Source organism: Coturnix japonica, chromosome 12 (genome assembly GCF_054131305.1).
Source record: "Coturnix japonica strain WE chromosome 12, WE-NBRP24, whole genome shotgun sequence".
In the NCBI taxonomy this organism is placed as follows: Eukaryota; Metazoa; Chordata; class Aves; order Galliformes; family Phasianidae; genus Coturnix; species Coturnix japonica.
Window position 1 is genome coordinate 21079670 of NC_140674.1, and position 22562 is coordinate 21102231.

General features: G+C 44.1%; 3 protein-coding genes and 1 long non-coding RNA gene across 7 annotated transcripts in view; 2 read left to right on the top strand and 2 right to left on the bottom strand.

The window, feature by feature from the left end:
• The window catches only part of PPM1L (protein phosphatase, Mg2+/Mn2+ dependent 1L), an 81035-nt gene extending 72427 nt beyond the window's left edge, over window positions 1-8608 (top strand). For all 3 annotated transcript variants that reach the window (XM_015872084.3, XM_085513370.1, XM_085513371.1), the window contains exon 4: window positions 385-8608. In XM_015872084.3, coding sequence (XP_015727570.1) covers window positions 385-731 — 347 coding nt within the window. In that variant the 3' untranslated portion in view covers window positions 732-8608. The remainder of the gene's footprint in view (window positions 1-384) is intronic.
• B3GALNT1 (beta-1,3-N-acetylgalactosaminyltransferase 1 (Globoside blood group)) lies at window positions 7832-11879 on the bottom strand. 2 transcript variants are annotated; one of them, XM_085513373.1, is made up of 2 exons: window positions 11680-11879; window positions 7832-10504 (listed from the first exon to the last, which is right to left on the bottom strand). In XM_085513373.1, the coding sequence occupies exon 2, from the start codon at window positions 10413-10415 to the stop codon at window positions 9453-9455; it is 963 nt and encodes a 320-aa protein (XP_085369499.1). In that variant the 5' UTR covers window positions 10416-10504; window positions 11680-11879; the 3' UTR covers window positions 7832-9452. The 2 variants fall into 2 exon arrangements, with proteins under 2 accessions (XP_085369499.1, XP_085369498.1); XM_085513372.1 differs by lacking the exon at window positions 11680-11879 and adding an exon at window positions 10606-10742.
• Window positions 11880-12856: 977 nt separating this feature from the next.
• LOC146758882 (uncharacterized) lies at window positions 12857-13558 on the bottom strand. Its single transcript, XR_014933424.1, has 2 exons — window positions 13195-13558; window positions 12857-13102 (listed from the first exon to the last, which is right to left on the bottom strand). It is a non-coding gene; the product is annotated as an uncharacterized LOC146758882 (long non-coding RNA).
• Window positions 13559-14059: 501 nt separating this feature from the next.
• On the top strand, window positions 14060-14870 carry ARL14 (ARF like GTPase 14). The gene has a single exon (XM_085513374.1). It carries the CDS (start codon window positions 14197-14199, stop codon window positions 14779-14781), a length of 585 nt encoding a protein of 194 aa, XP_085369500.1. The 5' UTR covers window positions 14060-14196; the 3' UTR covers window positions 14782-14870.
• Window positions 14871-22562: the final 7692 nt, after the last annotated feature.

A 22562-nucleotide genomic window follows, 5' to 3' on the forward strand; every position in this document is an offset into this window, starting at 1 on the left:
GGGTGAGATGGATCTTCCTGTAAGCAAATCTGAAGCACTGCAAGAGATTTTCAACTAGAAGTAGCCCCAATCCTGGTGATGGTAAGTTCAGTCAGTCAGATGCCACGGTGCATTTTTCTATCTCAGGCTAATACTTCATGATGGGTTTGTTCACAACATTGTTTTGGTATTTTTTGGGACACCTCATGCAGGGCAGTTTGCTAGAAGAGCACTAGCTGGAAGGCACAACCCAACTCTTCTTTGCAGTGCTGTGATATTTAATTAAGACATCTGCTTTCTGAGGTGTGTAACATTTATAAACCTCAGGATATCACAGCGTGAATTTTTGAGTGGATGCGGCAGGAGGTCGGAGAAAGTCTTAACAGTGTTGGTGTTTCTCTCCAGGTGGATTTATCAGCTTTAATGGCTCCTGGCGTGTTCAGGGCATCCTGGCCATGTCCCGCTCGTTAGGAGATTACCCTCTGAAGAACCTGAATGTTGTCATTCCTGACCCCGATATTCTCACCTTTGACCTGGACAAACTGCAGCCAGAGTTCATGATCCTGGCATCTGATGGTCTGTGGGATGCCTTCAGCAACGAGGAAGCCGTCCGATTCATCAAGGAACGCTTGGATGAGCCACACTTTGGAGCAAAGAGTATAGTTCTACAGTCGTTTTACAGAGGGTGTCCCGACAATATAACAGTGATGGTGGTGAAGTTCAGGAATAGCAGCAAAACAGAAGAACAGTAATTACCAGTGGTTCTTTGCCTCACCGAACTTCAAACAAACTCTTACGTTTTAAACATAGTGGAAAGCTCTAGTAAATACCATTAAGATTCCACACAGAAAGAACAGATTCCTCTGGGCTTTGTTCTTTGCTTAACAAAAGGAGCAATACAACAAATACATTTTGTGTGATGATAAGAATTAAGTTTCTTCACAAGCACCTGTCTCCTGTGACCTTGCTGCTCCTTAGAAGCTAACTGTAATCTTTCATTTCAGAATTTCCTTTGCAAATCCCATGTATGCTTTTCATTTCTTACCTCTCCTTTCTAATAGAAGTTGGTTCGGATACACAGCAGGGTCAGGGCAGTGCTGCTGCTTAATATTAAGCAAGTGATAGGAATGATGTTGCTTTTTCACTTGTAGATGTGGCGTTTCAGAACAATGCTCTAATGTTTCTCATCTCTTTTTTAATCTGCAGTGATAAGGTTGTGTTGGAAGAGGTTTGTAATTGTTGGTCTGATGTTGAAATGAAGGAGGGGAAAGAGCCAACTAGTAGCCTGCTTTCACAGAACTGGCTCTCACACTTTGATTTTTCCACCCTCGATTAAATAAATCCCTGCCAAGCATGTGAGTAGGTGTAGGTACTGAATTACCTGAAGAAAGGTTTATTCAGCCTGTGAATTCCTTTAATAACATTTACTCTATGCCACGTTGTAATGTTATGCTCCATCAAAATACTCCAAAGTTTGTCACCTTCTCTATCAGAAAAATAGCTCTCTTGTGATGGAAGAATGAGTGCCATTCACTGAGTCCCTCCTTCCTGGTAGGGTCTTGGAATGGACTTTTCACAGTCAAGTAAGAAAACAATGCAAGATAAAATTAATTTCATGAGTGAGTATTTGTAAAACTAATGAAATCAGAGTGCTCTGTAGAGCTGCCTAGATGGAAGTCATGGCTACGAAAAGACTGGTAGCACTGCAGACAAACTTGTGGCTTTAATCTGGGGGAAGACCACTTTAGGACTGATTTTTGGCATAGTGTATAAATGCCGGACAGTGTAATAGCACTGTTCAGTTTAAAGCTTGTGATAAATCTAGATAAAAATATTTTTGGATCTAACTTTCAAGATTGAATTATACTTTGGAATCTGTGACTATTGCCTAAGCTGTACATCTGATAACTTAGTTGGCCACTTCACAAACAAGTGGCAGCCGTGGTGGTGTACAGGACACGTTTCAGAGGAACACGTCAGGGCCTGAGGTAGATGTTAGTATTTTGGGTGGCTTGCTTGCCTGCATTGTGTCCCCCGGGATTCCTTCCCTTCAAAACACGGTCCCTGGTATGATCCACTGCAGTCTCTTGTCTTGGGCCCTGAGCTAAAGCAGGGATATGATGTGATAACTGACACTGTCTGTTTCTTGGATGAAGATGCACAATCAATTAGATGAAAAACTGCCTTGTGCTTGTCACCCACCCAGGGCGTTTTCTGAGGAAGGGGCTTGCTGGTCTCAAATAGTGTCACCTGTTGTGGTTTTGTTGGGCAGGTATGATATCTCTCAAGACAGAAATGAAAGAACACAAATTCTGCTTTCCACTCCATAAAGAATTCTCATCTTAGTCTTTTCAGTTTGATTTCCAGATGATCTCTTCCCTAACAAACTTCCTTTCTTTAGTTTGGTTGGGGATTATCACAGATCTTAATTGGCTGTGTCGCCACTGACAGTGCTCTTCCGATTCTATACTTGTCCTTACATGTACACATTCTCTCCTCTCCTCCTTCAAAACTGCTCTGAGTCACGGTTAATTCATGCCAGTGAGAAACAGAAGCATGAAAGTGTCCAGCGTGCTCTGATACCCCCCTGCACTGCCCCTCCCCAGGGGATGGAAGGTTTCGGATGTTGAACAGGACAGACAGCAATCAGTTAATCTGAAATGCAGTTCTGCAGTTAAATCGAGTGGGTAACAGGAAATGTTGATAATTGCAGAGTGCTTCAGTTGTTTCATTTTGAAAGAAGTGTTTGAGGTCAAATGCTGCAAAATGAAAAACCTTGTGTGATATTTTTGTGGGAGTGTTTCATGGTGGACTCAGTGATGCTGCAGCAGCAGTGTCAGATCCGTGCTCTGGGCAGAGCTCATGGTGCGTGCAGCATTTGCCTTTCCTTTCTCCTTCACAGATGATGTTTCTGTTGCAGTGGCTTTTCTTTGTAGAACAGAGCCGGGATGTTTGTCAAACAGCTGCCAGGGAAAAGAAGAATTAGATGTAGCAGTTCACAGAATTCTAAAGCTGAGAAGTTTGTACAGCTGCTACAAATCCTTCACGGGCATTTGAGAAGTTGGAAGCAGAACAATGGTCAGCTGCAAGAAAAAATTACAGACTAACGCCACTTCAGAGAAAGGATTCTGGCTGCCAGTAAACATCTCTGCAACTCACGTTCTCAAGTGATGGAGTATTGCTGAGGAACTGCAGACCTTCTCTTGAGCGCGGCTGGCCCTCTGGTGGCTCTGCTGAGACAGATGGGAAGAGGAAGTGATGGCAAGTGTGTGTTCACAGACTGGCAGCTGCCATCAGGAGGCTGTGGGACAGTGGCACACTCTAGGAGTAAAGCGAGCTCTTGCACGGTTGCTGGAAGGATTTAAGAAAACCCAGAGTACAATACAAAGCTGTTTTGCAGACTTTATTCACTCACATGGCCGCCCAGTCAGTTACTGAAACAGCCCTGTTTCTACCTTTGAGTGTTCGCAGTTGCAGCAGCAGTCACTGCAGCACCTTTAGTTTTCTCAGCAAGACTCCCACCTCTGTAGTAGCTCCCTTTCCAGGATGAAGGTGTTTGTGCCAATGACCTCTCGTAAGGCTGTTGATGTTTCCTAATTTATTTTTATTTTTTAAACAAAGCTTTGTGGGCATGGTGCTGATGGGTTGATGGTGGGACTAATGATCCTAGAGGACTTCTCCCACCTTTAATGAGCCTATGATTCTATACTTACAGCTTCTTTAGGTTTAAAAAGATGAAGGACTAATGAAGATGACAGGCTTTGTGCAGTCTTCCTCGTATGCAGTGCCTACCTATGTTACTCATTAGAGGACTTCTAAGGAGCTTGCTAATCTGGTTCTAGCTTTCCAAACATACTGATTTGTGCCAAATTCTGTTGTGATACATACAGCTGTTGGATGACAAGATTAGATAACGTACATGCTGCTGTACAGCCTGAAAGATCCTCCACTGCTTTGATACATCCCATCTATCCTATATCCTGCATCTGGAAAGAGATGTCCCCACAGTGTCAGAGCTGTGCAACAGAACGTGATCCAGTATTGGAGAGGCAGCAATTCCCACACGCCATCCAGTGCTTCTTTCCTGCCCAAAGAAAGGATGCACATTTTGGTTAAAGTGCCCCACATGCATCTCAGAGCTCCCTGATTCTTGTGTTACTTGGGTCAGCCGTGATCTCACAGCTCCGCCCAGTGGAAGGCATCAGCACATGTTCGCTATAAGGTTAATGCAGACCATTCCCTTTGCTGCTAAAGCAACGCAGGCAGAACACGTGCATCCATAGGCATAGCTAAGAAATGCAGGCACTTGGTTGCTAAGACTGTGTGAAGCAGCCTGGCACACCATAACCATGCTCTGCATCCCCTGCCAGCTTGTTCCTTTGTATGGATATCGCACAGCTTTGGTGGATGCACTTTAAGTGATGGTGGGATCCAAATGTTTGGCGAAGGTGCAGCTTGCTCAGCCCACAGTGATCAGGCTTAGAGGCTGCAGCGTTCATCGCTGCTCTCAGGACAGCCCTGCTTCTGTTAGCACTCAGTACTGGTGGTCTGGACATGGTTAGGCTGTATCAGGGAGAGGGGTGGTCACAGATCACATTGTGAGGGCTGCATCAGCACAGCAGCCCTAAATGTTCTTGAAGTACAAAATCTGCAGTGATTGAGTGTTTGTCTGGATAGAATGTTCAGATAAATACAAAATAAATAACACAGACCAGAGCTGCTGCCCTTCAGTGCTGTCAGTGCATAACTTACCTTTCTAAATCTGTGAAGTCATATCTAACGATACCTCACAAGGTATTTACAGTTAAGTCAGTATTGATTTGAAGTTTGAGCTGCTTTTATTTGCATAGTTCCAGCAGGCTCAGGTAAGCAGCAGTTTTAAATACAGTTTTGCCCTTGGTATCTGTGTCCTAGGCATCAGTTTGTCTTGGGTCATACACACGATTTGGATGCATTTTGCTCTGTTAAGCAAAACGTGTGCTGCCAAAACAGCTGAAGTCTGTCTAAAACCATAAATAGAAGCTTACGTCAAGAGCAGATCTTAACTGATGTTTTGGAATCCACTTTTATGGGTTGGTCGGCTCCTATATCTGATACTAAGGCCGAACTAAACCAGTTGAGCAATAGGGAAATGAAGCACTTGGTCCTGCCTTTAAAGGCACGTTTTAAGCCTGTGGTGACAATTAGTACTGCCTGGGACAAAGATGCTCAGCCATCTATTTCAGCCTGTATCCCGCCAAGCTAAACAAGTAGCCAGTTACAGTGTTCCAGAAATGTAAACGTGTCGAACATTGCTCTGTGCCATTCCTACACTGTAGTCAGGGGTGTGAGAGCACTACAGATGCACTGCAACTGCGTGTGCTTTAATCTTGGAAATAACAGTCATAAAGTCGGGCTGTTTGGGCCGGCAGACAAACACCTGCTCAGCACCCCAGCAAACGTGGCTGTGCAAACGCCTGTGCCACTGTGCTGCTGCTATGGGAGAGCAGGCTGGCAGGAAGCAGCACACCACATTTGCTCCTGTGCCTCTGCAGGTGGACTTAGTGGTGAAGTTAGATGTGCTCACCAGAACTGCCAGAACCCACGTGTGATTTATAAACTTCCTCCTTTCAGTAAGAAAAATCGAGTTCTGTTAAAAACATGTTTCACTTGGAAGAAGTTTCTTGGAGTTCAGTTCACTACTGTGCTCAGTGATAAACTGTTCCCGTGTGCACAGACTGGGTATAAACACCAGCAGTGGTTAACAACTACTTGACGTACCACTGCAATCCATGCTTACAAATTTCAGACCCTCACCATGTCCAGTGGTCACAGTCACAGAGCTAACAGCTGTTAGAACCGCACTGCAGTGTCAGACTGAGTGACTGCAGAACCGCTGCTACCACAGTGCGTGGAAGTGCTCTCAAAGAATGAGCAAGAAAAACTAAGTAGGAAAATGAACTGCACATGGAGGAGTCGGTAAGGGCAGAGCAGATGTTTCTTGGAGAAAAGCCTGCAGAACAGAACACACAAGATAAGAAAATCACAATGTTTAAGCAATTTGTCTTAGTGAAGGCAGCTTCCATTTAGTGTAACAGTGCTGTTTTATCTTAGACGAGAGCCTCCTGCAGGCTTCTTTGTAACATTTTTTCTCTCAAAGCCAGAAGTGTTTTTAAGATTGCATCTTCACTGCAAGCTCAGAGGAGACCGCACTTTACTCTTGCTTTAAGGACCACCACAGACATTAGCATTACTGAGGAGCAGACAGGGCTGCAGGCTGGGATGCACGCGACAGCTACAGGCCATCATCACTCCACTATAAAAAAACCTCACTCAGGTCATTGGGATTAATGCGGCCTGGAAAATTAATGTGCTGCGTAGCAACTGTCAGAAGGCTGGAGGTAAACAGTGCTTAGAGGCAGGAACTGGCCCAGCAGAGGTCACCCGGGGTGAGCTCTGTATTTTTAAAGGCTCACGTTATTGGAGGACAACTAAGTCGCAGAGCCCCAGCACTGCAAGTGGTCTGCAGAGCCTGCTTTGGCCGGGGGTTGGACGGGATGATCCCTGGAGGTCCCTACAGTCCTTGATTCTGCATGACTCCATGAAACTGTACTATAAAACACATTTCCTCCTATGAGTTGCAGGTTTATACTGAATAGCTGAAAATCACAGAACGGCATTTCAAAGAGAGTAACTATGTTGAAAAAGTGCTTTTTACAAGCCCAGTATATAGATGGGGAGGAAAGAGGAGGGCTGTTCCGTTTGATTTTTATGAGTTTTGGTGTCTTTAGAATAAGGACTCAGTTACACATAACCAAGAAACAAACTGCCTGCCTAGCTTCCTTTTAACTGTTTGCTGTCCTTCTTACACAGAGCACTTGCATTTGGTTATGGCAACACAGTAACTGCTTTAAAACTTTCTGTAGTCTAACAGATATCATCTCTTTCCCCAGCAGCTCTGCTTTAAGCGGTCAGTAGACAAAGCAGCCCAAATGGTACACACTAGTCAGACAAAAATAGAGATGAAAAGCAGGGAGTGGAGCTCTGCCTCCCAAAGGCCTTTGGCACATCTAATGTATGTGACAGATAGATCAGGAATTCAGTGTCACATTGTCTGATTAACCTCCAGTCAGTTTCTAGTTTAAATTTAAAAGAAATAGGATAGATTTATGTTATTTTATTGCGCATCCAGATATCGAGCTACTTACAATGAACTTGCATTGAAGTGTTTTAGTAGTAACTAGACAATGTAAAAAGTAGATGTTCCAAACTAAGTCACCTTAATGCTGAACTGACTGCAGAGAATAAGGCCTCTGAACCTGCAGCACCTGCTCGATGATTCACATTGAACAGTTCACAGAGCTAAGCTTGTTTTCCTCTTGCATGGCAGCTCACACCAGACTTTCTCCCACTAATTGCTTTAAGCAGACACGTGATCTTAGTTATGCATTATTACAGTCTTTTAAGCAATAATAGGGTTGGGTTCAAGTATGAACCATATCTGGAAATGAGTTTTAATAGAAAACTCAAGCACAGATTCAGGAATACCTTACAGTGCTCCTTCCTCGCCGAATCGATCTCATCTGAAGTTACAGGTGGCATAAACAGGTCACTGTTATAAACCTACATCTGAGAAAGCAGAAGCCCTGCAGTCTATGATCAGCGTTATCATTCTGGAGCATGAATATAGCAGTGCTGGCTTGGTGACACACACACTTTTCCTGCAGTGCTGTGCAGCCATTTCTCCACCACAGCCATTGCATTCTCACCAGGAGCACTGTCTGCTCTCCCTGCCCAGCTGCTGAAGATTGCACAGCCTGCCACAGTCACGTTTTTTTGAAGAAGCAATACAAACTGTACTGTAGCATCAGTGTTCTTGTGAGAAACCATTTATTTCTAGACATGTAACATGGCAGGTACAAAAACAAAACAAGGGTTCTTTATTTCCACGTATAAAGGACCAACAGACAAGTTCACATTTCTAGCAGAGCTCCTGGCAGCTGACCACAGTGCTACCACCAACCAAGGGAGCCCCAGCACAAAGGAGCAGCTGCATCTTCCCCTGTTTCAGGAACCACCCAGCATTCTTCTCTCGGTTGTGCAATAGTGTATCTTTAGGTATTAGGCGAACAGCAGCAACAACAAAATCCATTTCTGAAACAGTCTGACCTTCTAGACAAACATTCTTAGAACACTGTAATACTTGTCTACGCTACATTCTCTCCAAGACATCGTTTTTGTATTTCAAAAAGTAATGTCCTATAATTCCATCATTAAACCACGCGCAGTTATGGAAGAGACAGAAAAAGTCAATATTGACCATTACCACAATGTAACAAAAGCATTGTTGAAACCTCAGTCTGGGTACTGGAGGTTTCTGCACCTCTTCTAATTTGTCTCTAAGAGACTATCTGAAAGACAGCCAAATGTAAATACGTTGTACCACGTTAGCTATAGAACTAAAGGTGGCAGCGCTCTGTCATTCTCGATGTACAGGATGTAACTACGGTACCTTCACTGTGTATTAGATGTGTCTGGGATAATTATGTTCATGCAATTGCAAATTCTGTATTGCCGTCAATTAAAAGTGTAAACTACTGAAACCTTGGCCTTGCTGACATGAATAAAGTGGCTGAAATACCCATCTTTACAGATACAGTCACGTTTGTCTTCTTTGAGCCATAAGAATCCTAGGACGTCATTCTTTTCATTTTAAAATTCTAAGCAAGAAAACTGTTTTTGAAATGGATATGAAGTCACAATTGAAACACACCTGTTTGAATCTTCCCTGCGTAGCTACAATAGCTCAGGGTGCATCAGTGTTATCTGATAACACCACTCGTACCTGAACTGCACGTGAACTCTTCTGCATCCAGCTCTGTGGGCCTGCGGGCGTTAGCGCTTCTACCGGAAAGACATCAAAGCAGTTCTATTTTGCATGTACATAAATATACATAGATTTGAACACAGACTGTAAATATACATTTGATCGCTGTATACATTCAAGTAAGAAGGTAGCTCCAAGTTTTGTGCTGTGGCAAAGGATTATGCAGGTCACAAAAGAACCAAAAGAAACTTCATTAAGCAGCGATGTGAGAAGCATCTTCCCTCCTCGTTTCTGGACAATAAACATTACACTTCAGTGACACTTCATGAATTCCAGGAGATTCGGGCAGACATCCCATGGTTACAGCAGAGTGCACGGAGAAGGGTCACAGCAAGGCAGGGCAGCACATTCCAAGTACCCTCTGTGCATGGGATACATGGAAACATGCTCTGGGAGTTCCTAAATAAAGGTACCAGGAGCCTCATGGGATCCCAGAGGGAAGCTGCCCTCACAGCTCTGCTGCTGCAGCACAGCTGTCTTTCCATCAGTGCCATCCCAACACCTGTTTTTGTTCCATGTTGCACTGTACTTCAGTTCAGCTGGTTTTTTACACTGGCATTCGAAGTTTCAAGCAAAAGTTTACATGTATCAATATATTAGCACAGAATCAAAGGCAAGTAACTGAAGGGACGGACGACAAATCCTTCCAGAACCTGATCATTTCACTTGGCACGATGCCGTGTACTGCAATCAACTGTCTGTACTTACAGATATCAAAGCTAATTTTGCTGATAAAGAACTGTTGATTACCCTCCGGAACACTGATGTTCACCTTAAGTATATTTAAGCAAATTCCAATGTAAACATCCTCAAACTTTATAGGTTTGATATGACCCATCAGTTCATAAATCCTCAGAGCCAGTTTTCCATCTAATACGTAACCCATTCCACTGCAGTATGGAGGGTAAAATCTGAATGGATATTCATCATAAGAAATGTATGTTTTTGGGTAAAAGCCTCTATGGGCAATGCTACCTATAAGAGGATAACCTGTAAAAATGGTTTCTGAGGAGTTGAACTTCAGAAGAAACTTTACTAAGTTACCGGTGTTGATGAACACATCGGAATCTGTCTTCATGATGAATCTGGCATTAGAACAGAATTCACTCACCCATCTGAACGCCATGATTGTTTTCAAGGTAAGATTGTTGTAGGTGTCCTTAAAATCTTGGCGAATGATGTCCCCATAGAGTATGCTTTCATCCTCTACTGAAAGTGCTGCAGAGTTGTCCTCTGTTTCCGTTTCCTGACCTAGTAAGAACAGGGTTAGAACTCGATGTCCCCACCAGAAGCTTTGAGATCCCCATGTTATCCTTATGGCTTGCCTTGACTCCATGTCCTTGGGTCTCGAAGACACCAAGATGACCAGAAATGGATTTATGTCTTTGCATTTCAAGTGCTGATGCAATGTGAAGAGGTAGGTTTGCTTGTAAATTGGCTCATACTCATAGAAATACATGCTGTTCACATGTTCAGCCTCAAGGTTTGAATAAAAAGTAACGTACCACAAGGTTACGACAGAGAATACGAGAAGAAAGAGAAAGATCCATTTTAATGGGATCACATACATGACACTAACGAACTGGGAAGGAACCGATTTACAGAAGTACGTCAGTAGCCTTCAAAATCTGCACCACAGGTTCTGAAGTACGTCTCTTACTGAAAAAGAAATGGAAAAGCAGCGTTCAGAATGCTGTTGTTCAAGCAGTCCCTTTTTCTTAGCGTGTCAGCTAAAGTGTGCTATAATGAGGAAGACAAACCCAAGAGTCATTGGCCCAGCTGTTACACGTGGCATCCTATGCACACGTATCCCAGAGAGAGCACAAGGAGAATCCTCTCTACACGCTGACACCACACGGCATCCAGAACAAGCACTCTGCTGCAACCAGGAACCATGTGGAGCTGAGAAAGTTCAGATCTGGTTCCTACAAACCCTGCAGTCCAGTTTCAGCCATCTCAGCCCCGCTGGCCCTTCCAGAACCTGCTCACCATCTTACCCATTGAAACAGCAGCACTGAACCATCTTCACCTTTTTTGGACATAGAGCAGCCAGCGCAGTGGCACCGCCTGCGGCTACAGCACTGAGAGCACAGGATGTGTGAGCAGAAACCTTGTACGCTGCTGGTGGGAGAGGGCAAAGGGAAAGTGCACCGCAGCAAAGCCCTCAGCACAGCGGGTGGCAGGAAAGTCCCCTTCTGTTCTTACATCAAACGCTGCAGTGAAAGCAAAGAGGCTGCAGAGACCAAGGGCTGCTCAAGGGCTGCTCCTCTCAGGGTGACATTTGTTTCCAGGGTCACAGCTCGCTGGAAGGGCCCCATTAAGGTGAAGTTATGACCACGTGTTCTCCCACGGTTGCCTGGCAGTGCCTGGAGGTGTTTCTGCAGGAGGCCGGGCTACATAAAGCAGTGCCACGTTAAGGATTACTTGAAGCAGCCCTTATGGACACCTGGCCGTGATTCACACCAACCAAACGGCCTTTCCTTTCTGCTGCTCTTTTGCGAGGTAACACCCAGAAGTCACATCTCATTAGGAGGCAGCCTGCTGCCCTCTGCTCAAACTGCTTTCATGTTCCTGTTAATAGAGAAAAACTCTAAAAAGTTCTCACAACTTTCGTTCTCAACACCTTTGTGGATCCGCCGACCCTGAGTGGGCACACATCGGCCTGCAGCGCCGGCACGACCAGGGGGACCCGGCAGCGCCCAGCAGTGCCCGGCACACACACACACACACACACACACACGTACACACACACACACAGCACGGCCATGCACGGCCGGACCCCCGTTCGCAGCCCGTCCATCAGCTGCCCGAGCCGCCTCCCGCCCCGCCATTACCGTGCTGCGTTGTCCTGCCGGTCGCCGTGTGTATCCAGGCGGTCGCGTGGAGCGGAGCGGGGCGGAGCGGCCCCTCCCGCATCACGGCAGCGCACCCGGCACAGCCGCCTGCAGCGCGATCGGGGCCGCCCCGCGTCTAACGGTCGCGTTGCTCCTCGCCCCGCTGCGCTGCTGTGTCGGTGACTCCTGTCGGTGACTCCGGCCGGTTGCAGCGGAAGAGGCGTTTATTATAACCTGAGCTCGGCCCCTTCGGCCGCAGAATTCACCGCCGTGAGATCAGCCCCGCAGCCATTGCGCTGCTGTGACACTGGGAGAACGCCCCGGAGCGCACCGAGTGTAATGGCACGAGGATCACAGAATCACAGAATGATCAAGGCTGGAAAAGACCTATAAGATCATCCAGTCCAACCATCACCAATACTACCAGGCTAAATCATATTCCTCAGCACCACATCCAAGCGTTCCTTGAACACTCCCATGGTCGGTGACTCCAGCACCTCCCTGGGCAGTGCATTCCAAAATCCATTCCAAGATCCTGTATTCTGACATACAGCAGACGGGCTGCCCGTGTTTTACAACGCTAAGATTTTAAATGAATGTCCGAACAAGCCCTACAAACACATAACCGCGGCCCAGCAAAGCAAACACACCTTTGGACACCTGTGGGGCCGGCTCTTGTTCCCACACACCTGCCCTGCTGTGCTGACCTGTGTGCGAGCAGCGCCGGCTGCAGCTCCGTGCACGGCATCTCTGTGTGTCTGCTTGGAGCTGGGAGATGGCGCTGCAGGAATCGAGGTGCTCAGTCACTTCTTTAGAGTGATAGATGTAATAAAACAGCCACTGGGACCTAAATACAGAGTACAGCTGAAGCAAACACACAGAGCCGATGCTGACCGTGCTGATTTGCAGGGAATTACGAATCATGGGGCTGTGTTATCAACAAGCTTTGCACGGTTGCTTGTCTCAGTTCATTCGTATACATCGTTTATAAAGAAACACAAATACTTTCTTCCATGGCTTAATACATCATGACCTCCTGAAAGAAGTGCTACACATAACCCACATGTGATATTAAACATGAAAAATGTCCAAAGGTGAGCGTGCCATGGTCATCTTTTGTTGCCCCCAATTAGTTCTGGTTTAACCCCTTTAGCTTCAAGAGAAACCAGCTCAGAACTTGTCCGTCAAGACTGAGGTTTATTTTGCTCGGTGCACAATATCAGGACAACCCATGTCATGAGCAGCAGAATGATCACCCGTATCGGTCAGCAGCTTATTTAGCCAGAAGACCTTTGCATCTTCTTGCTGGTGACGTCCTTTCTGAAGCAAAGACAAACGTGCTGATCCGTACATCCAGGTATAAGGCCAAGCAGGTACAGAAGCGCTCAATGTGCATCAGGTCAGCCCAGCGTAGATCTACCAGCTGCCAAAAAGATGGAGACTCAACACAATTCAAACAACATTACACTACATTTTTTAATCTACAGCTTAGGACACCAGTTAAAAAATAATTACCTTCTGATTCCGACTCGGATACTTCCCCCTTTCCTATTCCTTTCATAAAAGAAATGTACGTAGTACCTGTGAGCAGCAGCAGGACAGATGGCAGCAGAGCTAACAAACGGCAGGTAGCTGAATCCCACCAGCAATCAGATCATGAGATCTGTGTGAGTCTGCGTCACTTGTGGTGCAGCCGGACGCGTTCCCACAAACATAACTCAGAGATTGCCATCAAAGCAGAGCACTTCGTGCAGGAAGGAGCAGGAAGAATAACTACTGAGTCAAAGGCAGCCAGCTTTGGAGCGCAGCACATTTTTAAGTGCAGTGCTAATAGAGCTTGATTGAGTCCGTGTGTACCTCCACCGGCTTACATTAGAAACCACTTGAGATTAATATATTGCTGGGAGATGAGATACTCCGGTGAACTTTGTCATTTCATGGACTGATAGGCCTGGACAAACCAATGGGGTTCTCCTGACTCACTGGCTTTGTTATTAGGTTTCTTCTCCAAAAGGGATGCAGTAACAAAGCCGTGTCTCTGTGGGCAGGCACTGAAACAGTGGCAGACAGGTGGTGAATCTCTGGACCATGGGGTTAGGGAGTGCAACCAGATCACTGCTGATTCAGAGCAGACAATTCTTCAATGTAAAAAGAGTTCCTATATTCTAGAGGACTGTCAGGTGAGTATGGTTCAGTGTTTGTGCATGTGTAGAGACCTTTGGGCTTTGTGACCCATTGCTGCTTTACTCACTGCTGTTCCACCCACGGGCTTGGCACTGAACATTACACCTTCATAAATACTGTTTGCGTGTTATCAGCTCAATAAAAAACAGAATGTATTTGTACAGAGCTTTTACTTACTTTTCATAAGCACAAAGCAGCTGCTTCCACTTCCTCTTCCCTACTCTTTGTGCTCCATCTGACAGAGGAAGAAAGAAGTTTTACTGATAAAAACTGGCTCCACAGAAGACAGAGAATTCTGCCTTTCAAGGTTTTAATACAGAAACCACGGCACGAATGGGCCTCCAGATCACCAAGCACTCCAGAGTAAAACAAGCTAATATACTGATGTTAGGACTTGACTCGGCAGGGAAGTCGACTCTGTTGTACAAGTTCAAGTCGGATGAAGTTTTTCTGACAATTCCAACCATTGGCTTTAATGTCGATATGATCGAAACTGGGAAAGATTTTACACTGACCATTTGGGATGTTGGAGGACAACAGAAGATGAGGCAGAGTTGGTGTAATTTCCTGGAGAACGCAGGAGGACTCGTGTATGTTGTGGACAGCGCTGATAAGCGCCGTTTAGAGGAATCAAAGAAAGAATTTGAACTCCTTTTAAAGAATGAAGCTCTAAAAAACGTACCTGTCGTGGTGCTGGCAAACAAGCAGGACCTGCCCGGAGCTTTAAATGCTGAGGAAATAACCAGGAGATTCCACGTGAAGAAGTACTGCTGTGACAGAAACTGGTACGTACAGCCCTGCTGCGCTGTCACGGGAGAAGGTCTGTCGGAAGCTCTCCAAAGGCTGACTGCATTCGCAAAACACTACAGCAGATCAAAGGAGATCTCTACAAGTTCTAAGGAGAATGAAAAACGTTAAGCGTTTTACCATCTGGTTGTGGTGACTGAAAATATTCTGTCGGACAGACTAAATTATTTGATTCTGGAGAACTCTGAGAAGTAAATAAATATTTATAGAGCACTTGGGCAATTTTAGGTTATATTCTTGTACCTCCAGGTGCTTTGGAGATGCTGCCGCACTTCACTTTGTTTGCAGCACCAAACTTGGGGTTATTCAGTGCAGAGGTGTGTGTTGAACAGTAAAAAAGGCAGAGCTGACACCTGAAGTTTTGCAGTTGGAAAGAAAATAGGTGAGCGGTGCTTAAAATGTTCACGCCAAGTATTTCTTCAAGAGGTAACAGAGCCGAGCGGCTCCTTCAGCAAGAAAAGCAAGAGATAACATGTTGTTTCTTTTGAAGTACTTAGTGGATGTATTTGTTGTACTTAGCTGTTTTAAGCTTAAACTCTTAGTTAAGTACAAAAAAAAGATGTATTTGCTTGGATATTACTGCATTCTAGGACTGATTACTATGAATAGACTTTAACAAGCCAAGCCACAGCTAAATCTGAGATGCACCGCTGCATGTAAGGCGTGGGTCTGATGGCACCCTGTTACCCATCTCCACGTACCCCCCTGTCCCACTGCTGTTGGTTTGGGGCTGCTGGTCAGCTCTTAGAAATCGGGATGGATCCTGTCCTGCCCGTACCAAAGCCAGCTTGGGTTTTGTTACTGAGTAATTCAGCTCTGATTAAATTTGACATAAGAAGTGCAACAAAGTGCTAATCCTATTACTGCAGTTTGAGGATTAAAAAAAGAAAGAAAAAAAAGATTGAATGGAATTTCTGTTGAGATTTCCTGATTGATGAAGGAGTGAATCAGTATCCTGAATGCTACTACAGCAATGATGGATTGCTAACTAGAAGACCAATTGAACTGTATCAACCGTGAAAACAGTTTAAATGCTAAGATGGAAAAGTTAATAGAGTCTGTTCTTCCATAGGGAAGGGAAAAGAGACCATCTAATTATTGGTTATACAGTCCCAGAACATTCAACCCATCTATTTCTGCCTTCTTCAGCCATGCCTGCAGAGCTGGGATGCTTGTTTAGACACTTGGACTTCTTCTCCCCTGCATCTCTCTTAATCCCTGACCATGGGAAGTCCTCCAGTCACTCTGTGCCTCAGCAGTCCCTGGGCAAAATGATCCCTGAAAAGCTGTGGCCAAGCTCAGCACGTGTGCCTCATCTGCAAGAAGTCTGCACTTCATTCTTACTAATAAACAGGCAGGAATTTCAAGTTACAGGAGGGTGAAGAAGGAAGTGAAGCACCCAGCTGTACCCCATTGTCTCATGCATGTATTATTCAAAGACAAGAAGCCATCAGGTGAATTCACTGCAGTGGTGAACAAAGGAAGCTTTCTCAGCAGAAGCTGTTATTAATACTGGCAGTAATTACTGTGGGCTAAATCCTGAGTCATGTTGAGCCTACAGTTCCAAAAGCAGAGCAGGTCTGTAGACTCCTCATTGCCTGGGCCATTCATTCAGAGTCAGTGTCAAAAACCTTCTAGCACAGAAAATGTTTCTGATAAATATGCTACTGTGGAAATGTTATTTTTCTAAGCTCGACAATTAAATGTTAAAAATGTAACATTTCAGATCAATATGTTTATAAACATTTGTATGAGTGTGATGCATATTTAATTCTCCCCCTAGTTTAATCTGATCAGGGGTCTGTTATAAATCAGGATCTGGTTCACTGGCCTCAGGACTTCCTCAGAGAGAAATACTCAGTGAGAGATTCAATGAGTGCACGGGGTCTCCAATTAGACCAGCAGCAAGTTCTGAAGGGAGAAACAGCACTGTGTGATTGACCAGCTGATAGAGCTGAACTGCAGAGTGAGCTCTCCAGCACATGGCTGCTATTCCAGGTCATCAGATTAAATGATGCCCACACCGATGGGAAGAAAATCTTCTACACTGCACTTCAAAGGAAATCAGAGTTTTTCACATTCACTCAATATCAAGTATTTTTTTTTATGTTTAGTTTTTCTAAGGCCTTGGCCTTCTCAAGAAATGAAGCCACGGCCATTTTATCTGCCTATAGAGACCCCTTCCCTTTTTAAGCCTTAAAACAAATATCAATCAAGTTGGACATAGAGGAGGATTCTCAAAGGAATTGCATGCTTGAAAGTTTAATTAAAAGAATCAATGAGATAGAGAAAAGTGACCGCACTGGTGCCCCCACTGAAGGCAGGGCTGATAAGGTACAAGAGACTAATCTCCCAGGGGATAAATGTTCCATTTTAGCTGTAGGAGAACCAACAAGAAGACATAAATCCACAGAGCCCAGCCTTAATTAGTTCATCTGCTCCCAGAGCTCCTCCTCGTTGGTATTTTTCTGTAATGTTTGGATGAACTGTATATTGGGCTTCTATGGGATGAGGAGGTAGTGGGCATAGAATCCACTGTTTAAAATTTCCTTTCTACAACTGGAGTGCTGCCCCCTGCTTGTGCCACGGGAATGTCAGAGGCTGTTTGTAACACTGCAGCCAAACTGAGCAGCTGATCAGATGAAAGGTTTGCATGGGGGAAGGTTTTAAAGGCACTGGGGTCCCGCCAGCTTTCTACTGGGATTCTGGGTTTGGAACTCTTTGCATTAGCTTTTGCAGTGAATCACACTCTGACTGCACATCCCCGACCTTACGTTGCCTGCATATCTTATTATATCTTTGTCTCTGTTCAGAACGATCATCCCTGAGTAAGTAAATGGCACCCAGCTGAGACTGCGAAACACAAAGGGTGGGTGTGAGAACCCGCAGCTCTCGAGGAGCTTATTCAGTGGGAAAGGTTTGGGTGTGACAATTGAGAAATCAACCAATATGGAACATGAGGAAACCTCCTTCTGACCATTCACTGATGACTGTGGTATAAAATCACAGTTATCTTCCTGAATTTTGGAGCACGTCACAGAGCTGATTGAACAGCATTCCAATAGGATTCAATGTTGTTTTAAGGAACCATGGCAAATTTGGGCAGTAACACTCCCTCCTTCCTCCGGGAAACAGCTCCTCCAGTTACTGAATACTCTGCAGAATCAAAGGAAGGGATAGTGCAGAAGAAATGCAGCACAAGGCTTTCTCAGTATCAGGTAATCTAAGCTGGTTGGGATACCACACATCTCTATTGCCATTCCTCCTAATTTCAGACAACCTAACTGAAATAACAGAAGATTTCATATATCAGAACAAACATCCACCTGTTTTTATTTGCTTAGGACATTCAGAAGCACTGTGTCCATGTTGAAGTGCTTAAAGTAGACTTTCTCCTTAGAGCAAATGACCCATGCAAAGTTCTGTGCTGCTACAATTAGAGTTCTCACACTTGTAATTAACTCAGGCATTCCTATTAAGCACAGGCATGAGGATTCCGGACATTTATCTCATCAGATCAGAGTGGATTATTTAAGTCTCTGTAATTCAGGATGTCGATTCCTGAGGATGGAGGCCCTACTTTAAAAGCACACACCATACTCTGGGTACGATTTGCAAATACAAATTCATAAAACTATAACAATTACAAACAAACCTTATGTTGAATACAAATGACTTCAACAAATCATGCTTTACCTCCTGCCTTTGTTCCCGCAGCACTCTGTGACCCTCTAGTACTGCTCACAGCGGTGCAGTTTACCTGCAGTGTCACTGTGCTACTCCTGGAGCGAAGCTGTGCTGCCATAAAGGGACACCCCCCCTCCTGCTCTGCTCCCTGACCCTCCCCAGGTACACAGCTACACTCGCAGGTCTCAGCACAGCAGAGATTTTCTCACTTTCCCACTGTTTCAATAATTACCACAGAAGTGACGGCAGTTTCTGTGGTCTCTTTATTAGATTTTCATTGAGCGTTTGTGTGCTTGCTCTCATGCTGCTCCTTATACTTGGGAACAATAACCCAAATGCACTTACAGAACTATTTCGTTGTTTTCTTCCAGATCCTTCCTTAAAGCCATCCCTTCCCACCATGTATGCAGAGATCCCGACAACAGCTCTCCTGCTTTTATTTTATTATTGCCATGCCTCCTCTTTTAGCCCCAGAATGTGCTTTCTTTGGTCCAAAGATCATCTCTTTGTTCTGTGTTCCACACACTGCCTGATTGATGAGAAGATTGTTGAGGATTTACAGTGTAAGGTTCATTGTAGCTAAATGTATATAGCTGCTCACAATAGGAATGTTTGTGTATTCTTCAGTTACTTACATATACTGCAGGCAGCACAAGAGCGTAAAAATACGGCTTGATTTGCTCTGGTTTATTTCCTTATCAAAGAAGATCAAATAAAATGAGAAATATTCTGCTTCAGACAAGGTATATAAGGAGTTACGCAGGACGGGGACGGAGAGAAGATACGTAATGAAACACAATGGAAAAATATAGACTAAAGAAAAATCAGTGGGAAGCGCTCCCAGGGCAAATATAGCAGTCGGTGTGTGCAGATAAACTGAGCAACAGGCAGCAAAACAAACAAACAAATCATGCTGCAGCCACCAACCCTTGAGCGTCTTTCACATTGCCCTCTTATAAGCAGGATCAGAAGCCTATTTGTAGTTTAAAATCAACATTAAATGCATGCCCACTTTTGCCCACATCCACAACCACACAAGTATTCTCTCCGTGTGAATTACACACAAAAGGAGATTATTTCCATAGATTTCAGCCCCCCAAACCACGTCTCCTCAGATAAAAGGTGGTATAAATAACTGACTCCCTACAGCAGCTCTAAGTACTATCAGTCAATTATTTAATCCCGATTAAGAATAATTAAAATATGTTGCACCATATCAAGATCAAACCTGGAAATGAGATACACATTCATTTCCTAATGAAATGAATAAAACTGCTCTTCTGTCTGTCCCGCATGAGAAGACACTCGTGTTTCTCAGCCATCACCTGCTCAGTGAGGGCTGGACTTCACACCTTTCCTTTTCTATAGCGAAGATCTTCCAAAGAGTCACTTGGTTCATTAAGCCTTTAAAATAACAATTTATTGCCTATGCTAATGGGCAAACAGATGCACAGTGTTAGGTTTTGTGTTAGTACAAAGCCCCTGTAGGGCTCTGGGTAAAATTAAAGCTCAGTACTGGAAATCCTTATCTAAATTGAGCAACATTACAAAAACATTTGATAAAGGTCAGTATTTCCACACTGAGACATCTTGTGGCACATAAGACATACTGCAGTTAATACGAATCAAACGCTCCGACTGTAAATTCAGATGGTGGCAACGTGAGCTTGAGATCGTCCTGTTCTGAGAGGTTTATACAGCACGGAGCTACAAATCTGCACGCTCCTTTTTCAGCCACTACCTGGTTAATTCCAACAGCGATGGAACATCTTCAGATATGAAGCACTCACAGCCCAGCCGTAACAAATTCAGCTCCTCAGGAAATACCCCCATTTCATTCCACCTTCAGATGACTGTTTCAAAATCACTGCATTGGGGAACAGAAACTTCCCAAGGGTGCATGTTTCCTCAGAGAAGCATCCAAACACAGCAATGTGTTTACTTTGATATTTGACCTGCACAAAAAATCTGCTGTTTTAAACTGCTTCAAATGTAAATATTCCAAATAACTCCAAACTCTGTGCTCTGAAATGTTCGACATTCCTCCATCACAAGGTTTTTCTCAAATAACTTAATCTGAGGAAGTTATTTCGAGTTCTCTCATTAACCATTCTTCTTATTCTGCTCATTTCTACTTCACTGGATCATCTCATCCTCTTGCAGCCCTTCCAACCCATGCAGACAAGTGTAAACACCAGTGAGGAAGTGGCCAGAAGAGCTACCCGATACACAGGAGACCTTCAGTGAGTGATTATTTACATCACTAACACAGAACCCTCTTCTGCATGTGTCTTCCTTTGCTTACCAACCTCACTAACCCAGCGGGCACAAAGACATTGTGTGTTTCCTTGTAATTAAAAACCCATTCAACATGTTGGCGATGTAATTCACACCTACAGCAAATGGTACGATGTCTTTCATATTTGCTTCACGGGGTTCTGATTTATTTACAGCATGTAAATGCTGAGAGGATTAAAAACTGTTTCTATCTCATGGGAATCCCTCCTGCAATCTGGTCTATAGGAGCTGTGATTGTATGTCATGGATTTCTTAAGATGAATAATGAGCTAAAGTTAACAGAACAACAAGCCTGACGTTTACTTTAAAAATCTCTCAAAGTTACAGAGGGTTGAATGTAGCTTTCAAAGAAACTGGATTTAATATTTGATTGTTGGGTTGCTGGTGCGAGGTAGTTTCGTTTAGTAAATTCAAGAGTAATTCCATAATAGCACTCACCCTCATCTAGCTCTGACAGCCCATCCTGCTGCTCAACAGCACTGCTAACCCCACTCCTCTGTGCCAGCAGCATTGTTCTCCTGCAGGAGCACCACAGAACTCTGCCCTGTCTGTCTCACAGACCGAATATCACAACTGAGAAAGGACAAGAGTTACTCCATTGCTTATTAGGATGTAATTATGTGCTCCTAAACCAGAATTGCCATTAACCTTAGAATGAATTTTCACATGAAGTAGTTAGTGATTTATAAGAGCTCTGAATTACAGTGCATAACTAAAAGGAGATTTTAATATTAAAAGAATTAATGAACACTATAAGAAGGAGTTTATCTAGGTGATCTGATAGAAGTATAGAGTTCTTGAAGCTACTAAAACTCCACATAGTTCAGGAAAATGATGTGGCCATTATTGTCCCTCCAAAAGAAAAGCTGAAACAGAAATATTACCCTTTATCAGACATCAGGAAATAAAGGAGAGCTCGGTCACAAATCCTTACCAGAATGGGCCTCGTTAGTGCTGCTGCTCAGAAGTACTCATTTTCTTCATTATAGTTTAACAAAGAGATATGCACAGTTAGAGTATTTTCACATCTCGACTCAACATCAATCCTCCAGCCTTCTGAAATCCCAAACTCAGTTATGTATTCCATTTCCCTTGCAAAATTAGACTGAAACACGGCATTGAAAATAGCAATCTGCATCTGGACATTTACATATTTGTCGCATAAAAGACACATCTCAGATCTGATGCCATTTTATATGCTAAATTCTGCTCAATGGCAGCATCGACAGCCAGAATCATAGAAGGGCCTCAGTTGAAAAGGACAGCAAAGAGAATCTAGTTTCAAGCCACCTGCCACAGGCAGGGTCACCAACCAGCAGACCAGGCTGCACAGAGCCACATCCAGCCTGGAAAGAAGTAACACAGCTTAAAATTCCCATTCCCACGTGCAGATAAATTGTTTTTCCTTCTAAGAACCATTACAGAATTCACCTAAAACAAGAAAAGATTCTTTTCACTGTGGTATCACGGGCAGAGAACTTGGTTCCAGGGATTCTTTAGAAAGGATTTCTTTTTAACATGGAAACAATACATCCCCAAGCCTTGCAGGGAACACTGAAACAGCTCGTTTAACCAACTATTTCCTCGCTTTTTATCTCAAATAAACTTTTTTGCCCCGGTATTTATTAGGAAATTGTTCTCTTTGAAAGGTAGAGCTGCTAAAACAAAGACAGGAAACTCAGCTCCACAATCTGCTGATCCCTGCTTGCTTCTCCTTTAGCCATTTGCCGCTGATGGATTCTGTGATCACTTCCAGCACCAAGAAACCCCCTTGGCAAGAGGCACTGCATGATCCATGAGCCTGTCTTTGAACGATCTGATCATTAAAAGCCAAATGTACAGAGACTGGCGAATTTTTCCACAGTTCATTTTAAATCAAAAGCAATCTCAAAATAGAAGGTTATATT

What these genes read in the sequence shown, in the direction of transcription:
- B3GALNT1 (XM_085513373.1), bottom strand. Translation starts at nt 10,415, where the DNA reads ATGTATGTGATCCCATTAAAATGGATCTTTCTCTTTCTTCTCGTATTC.
- ARL14 (XM_085513374.1), top strand. Translation starts at nt 14,197, where the DNA reads ATGGGCCTCCAGATCACCAAGCACTCCAGAGTAAAACAAGCTAATATA.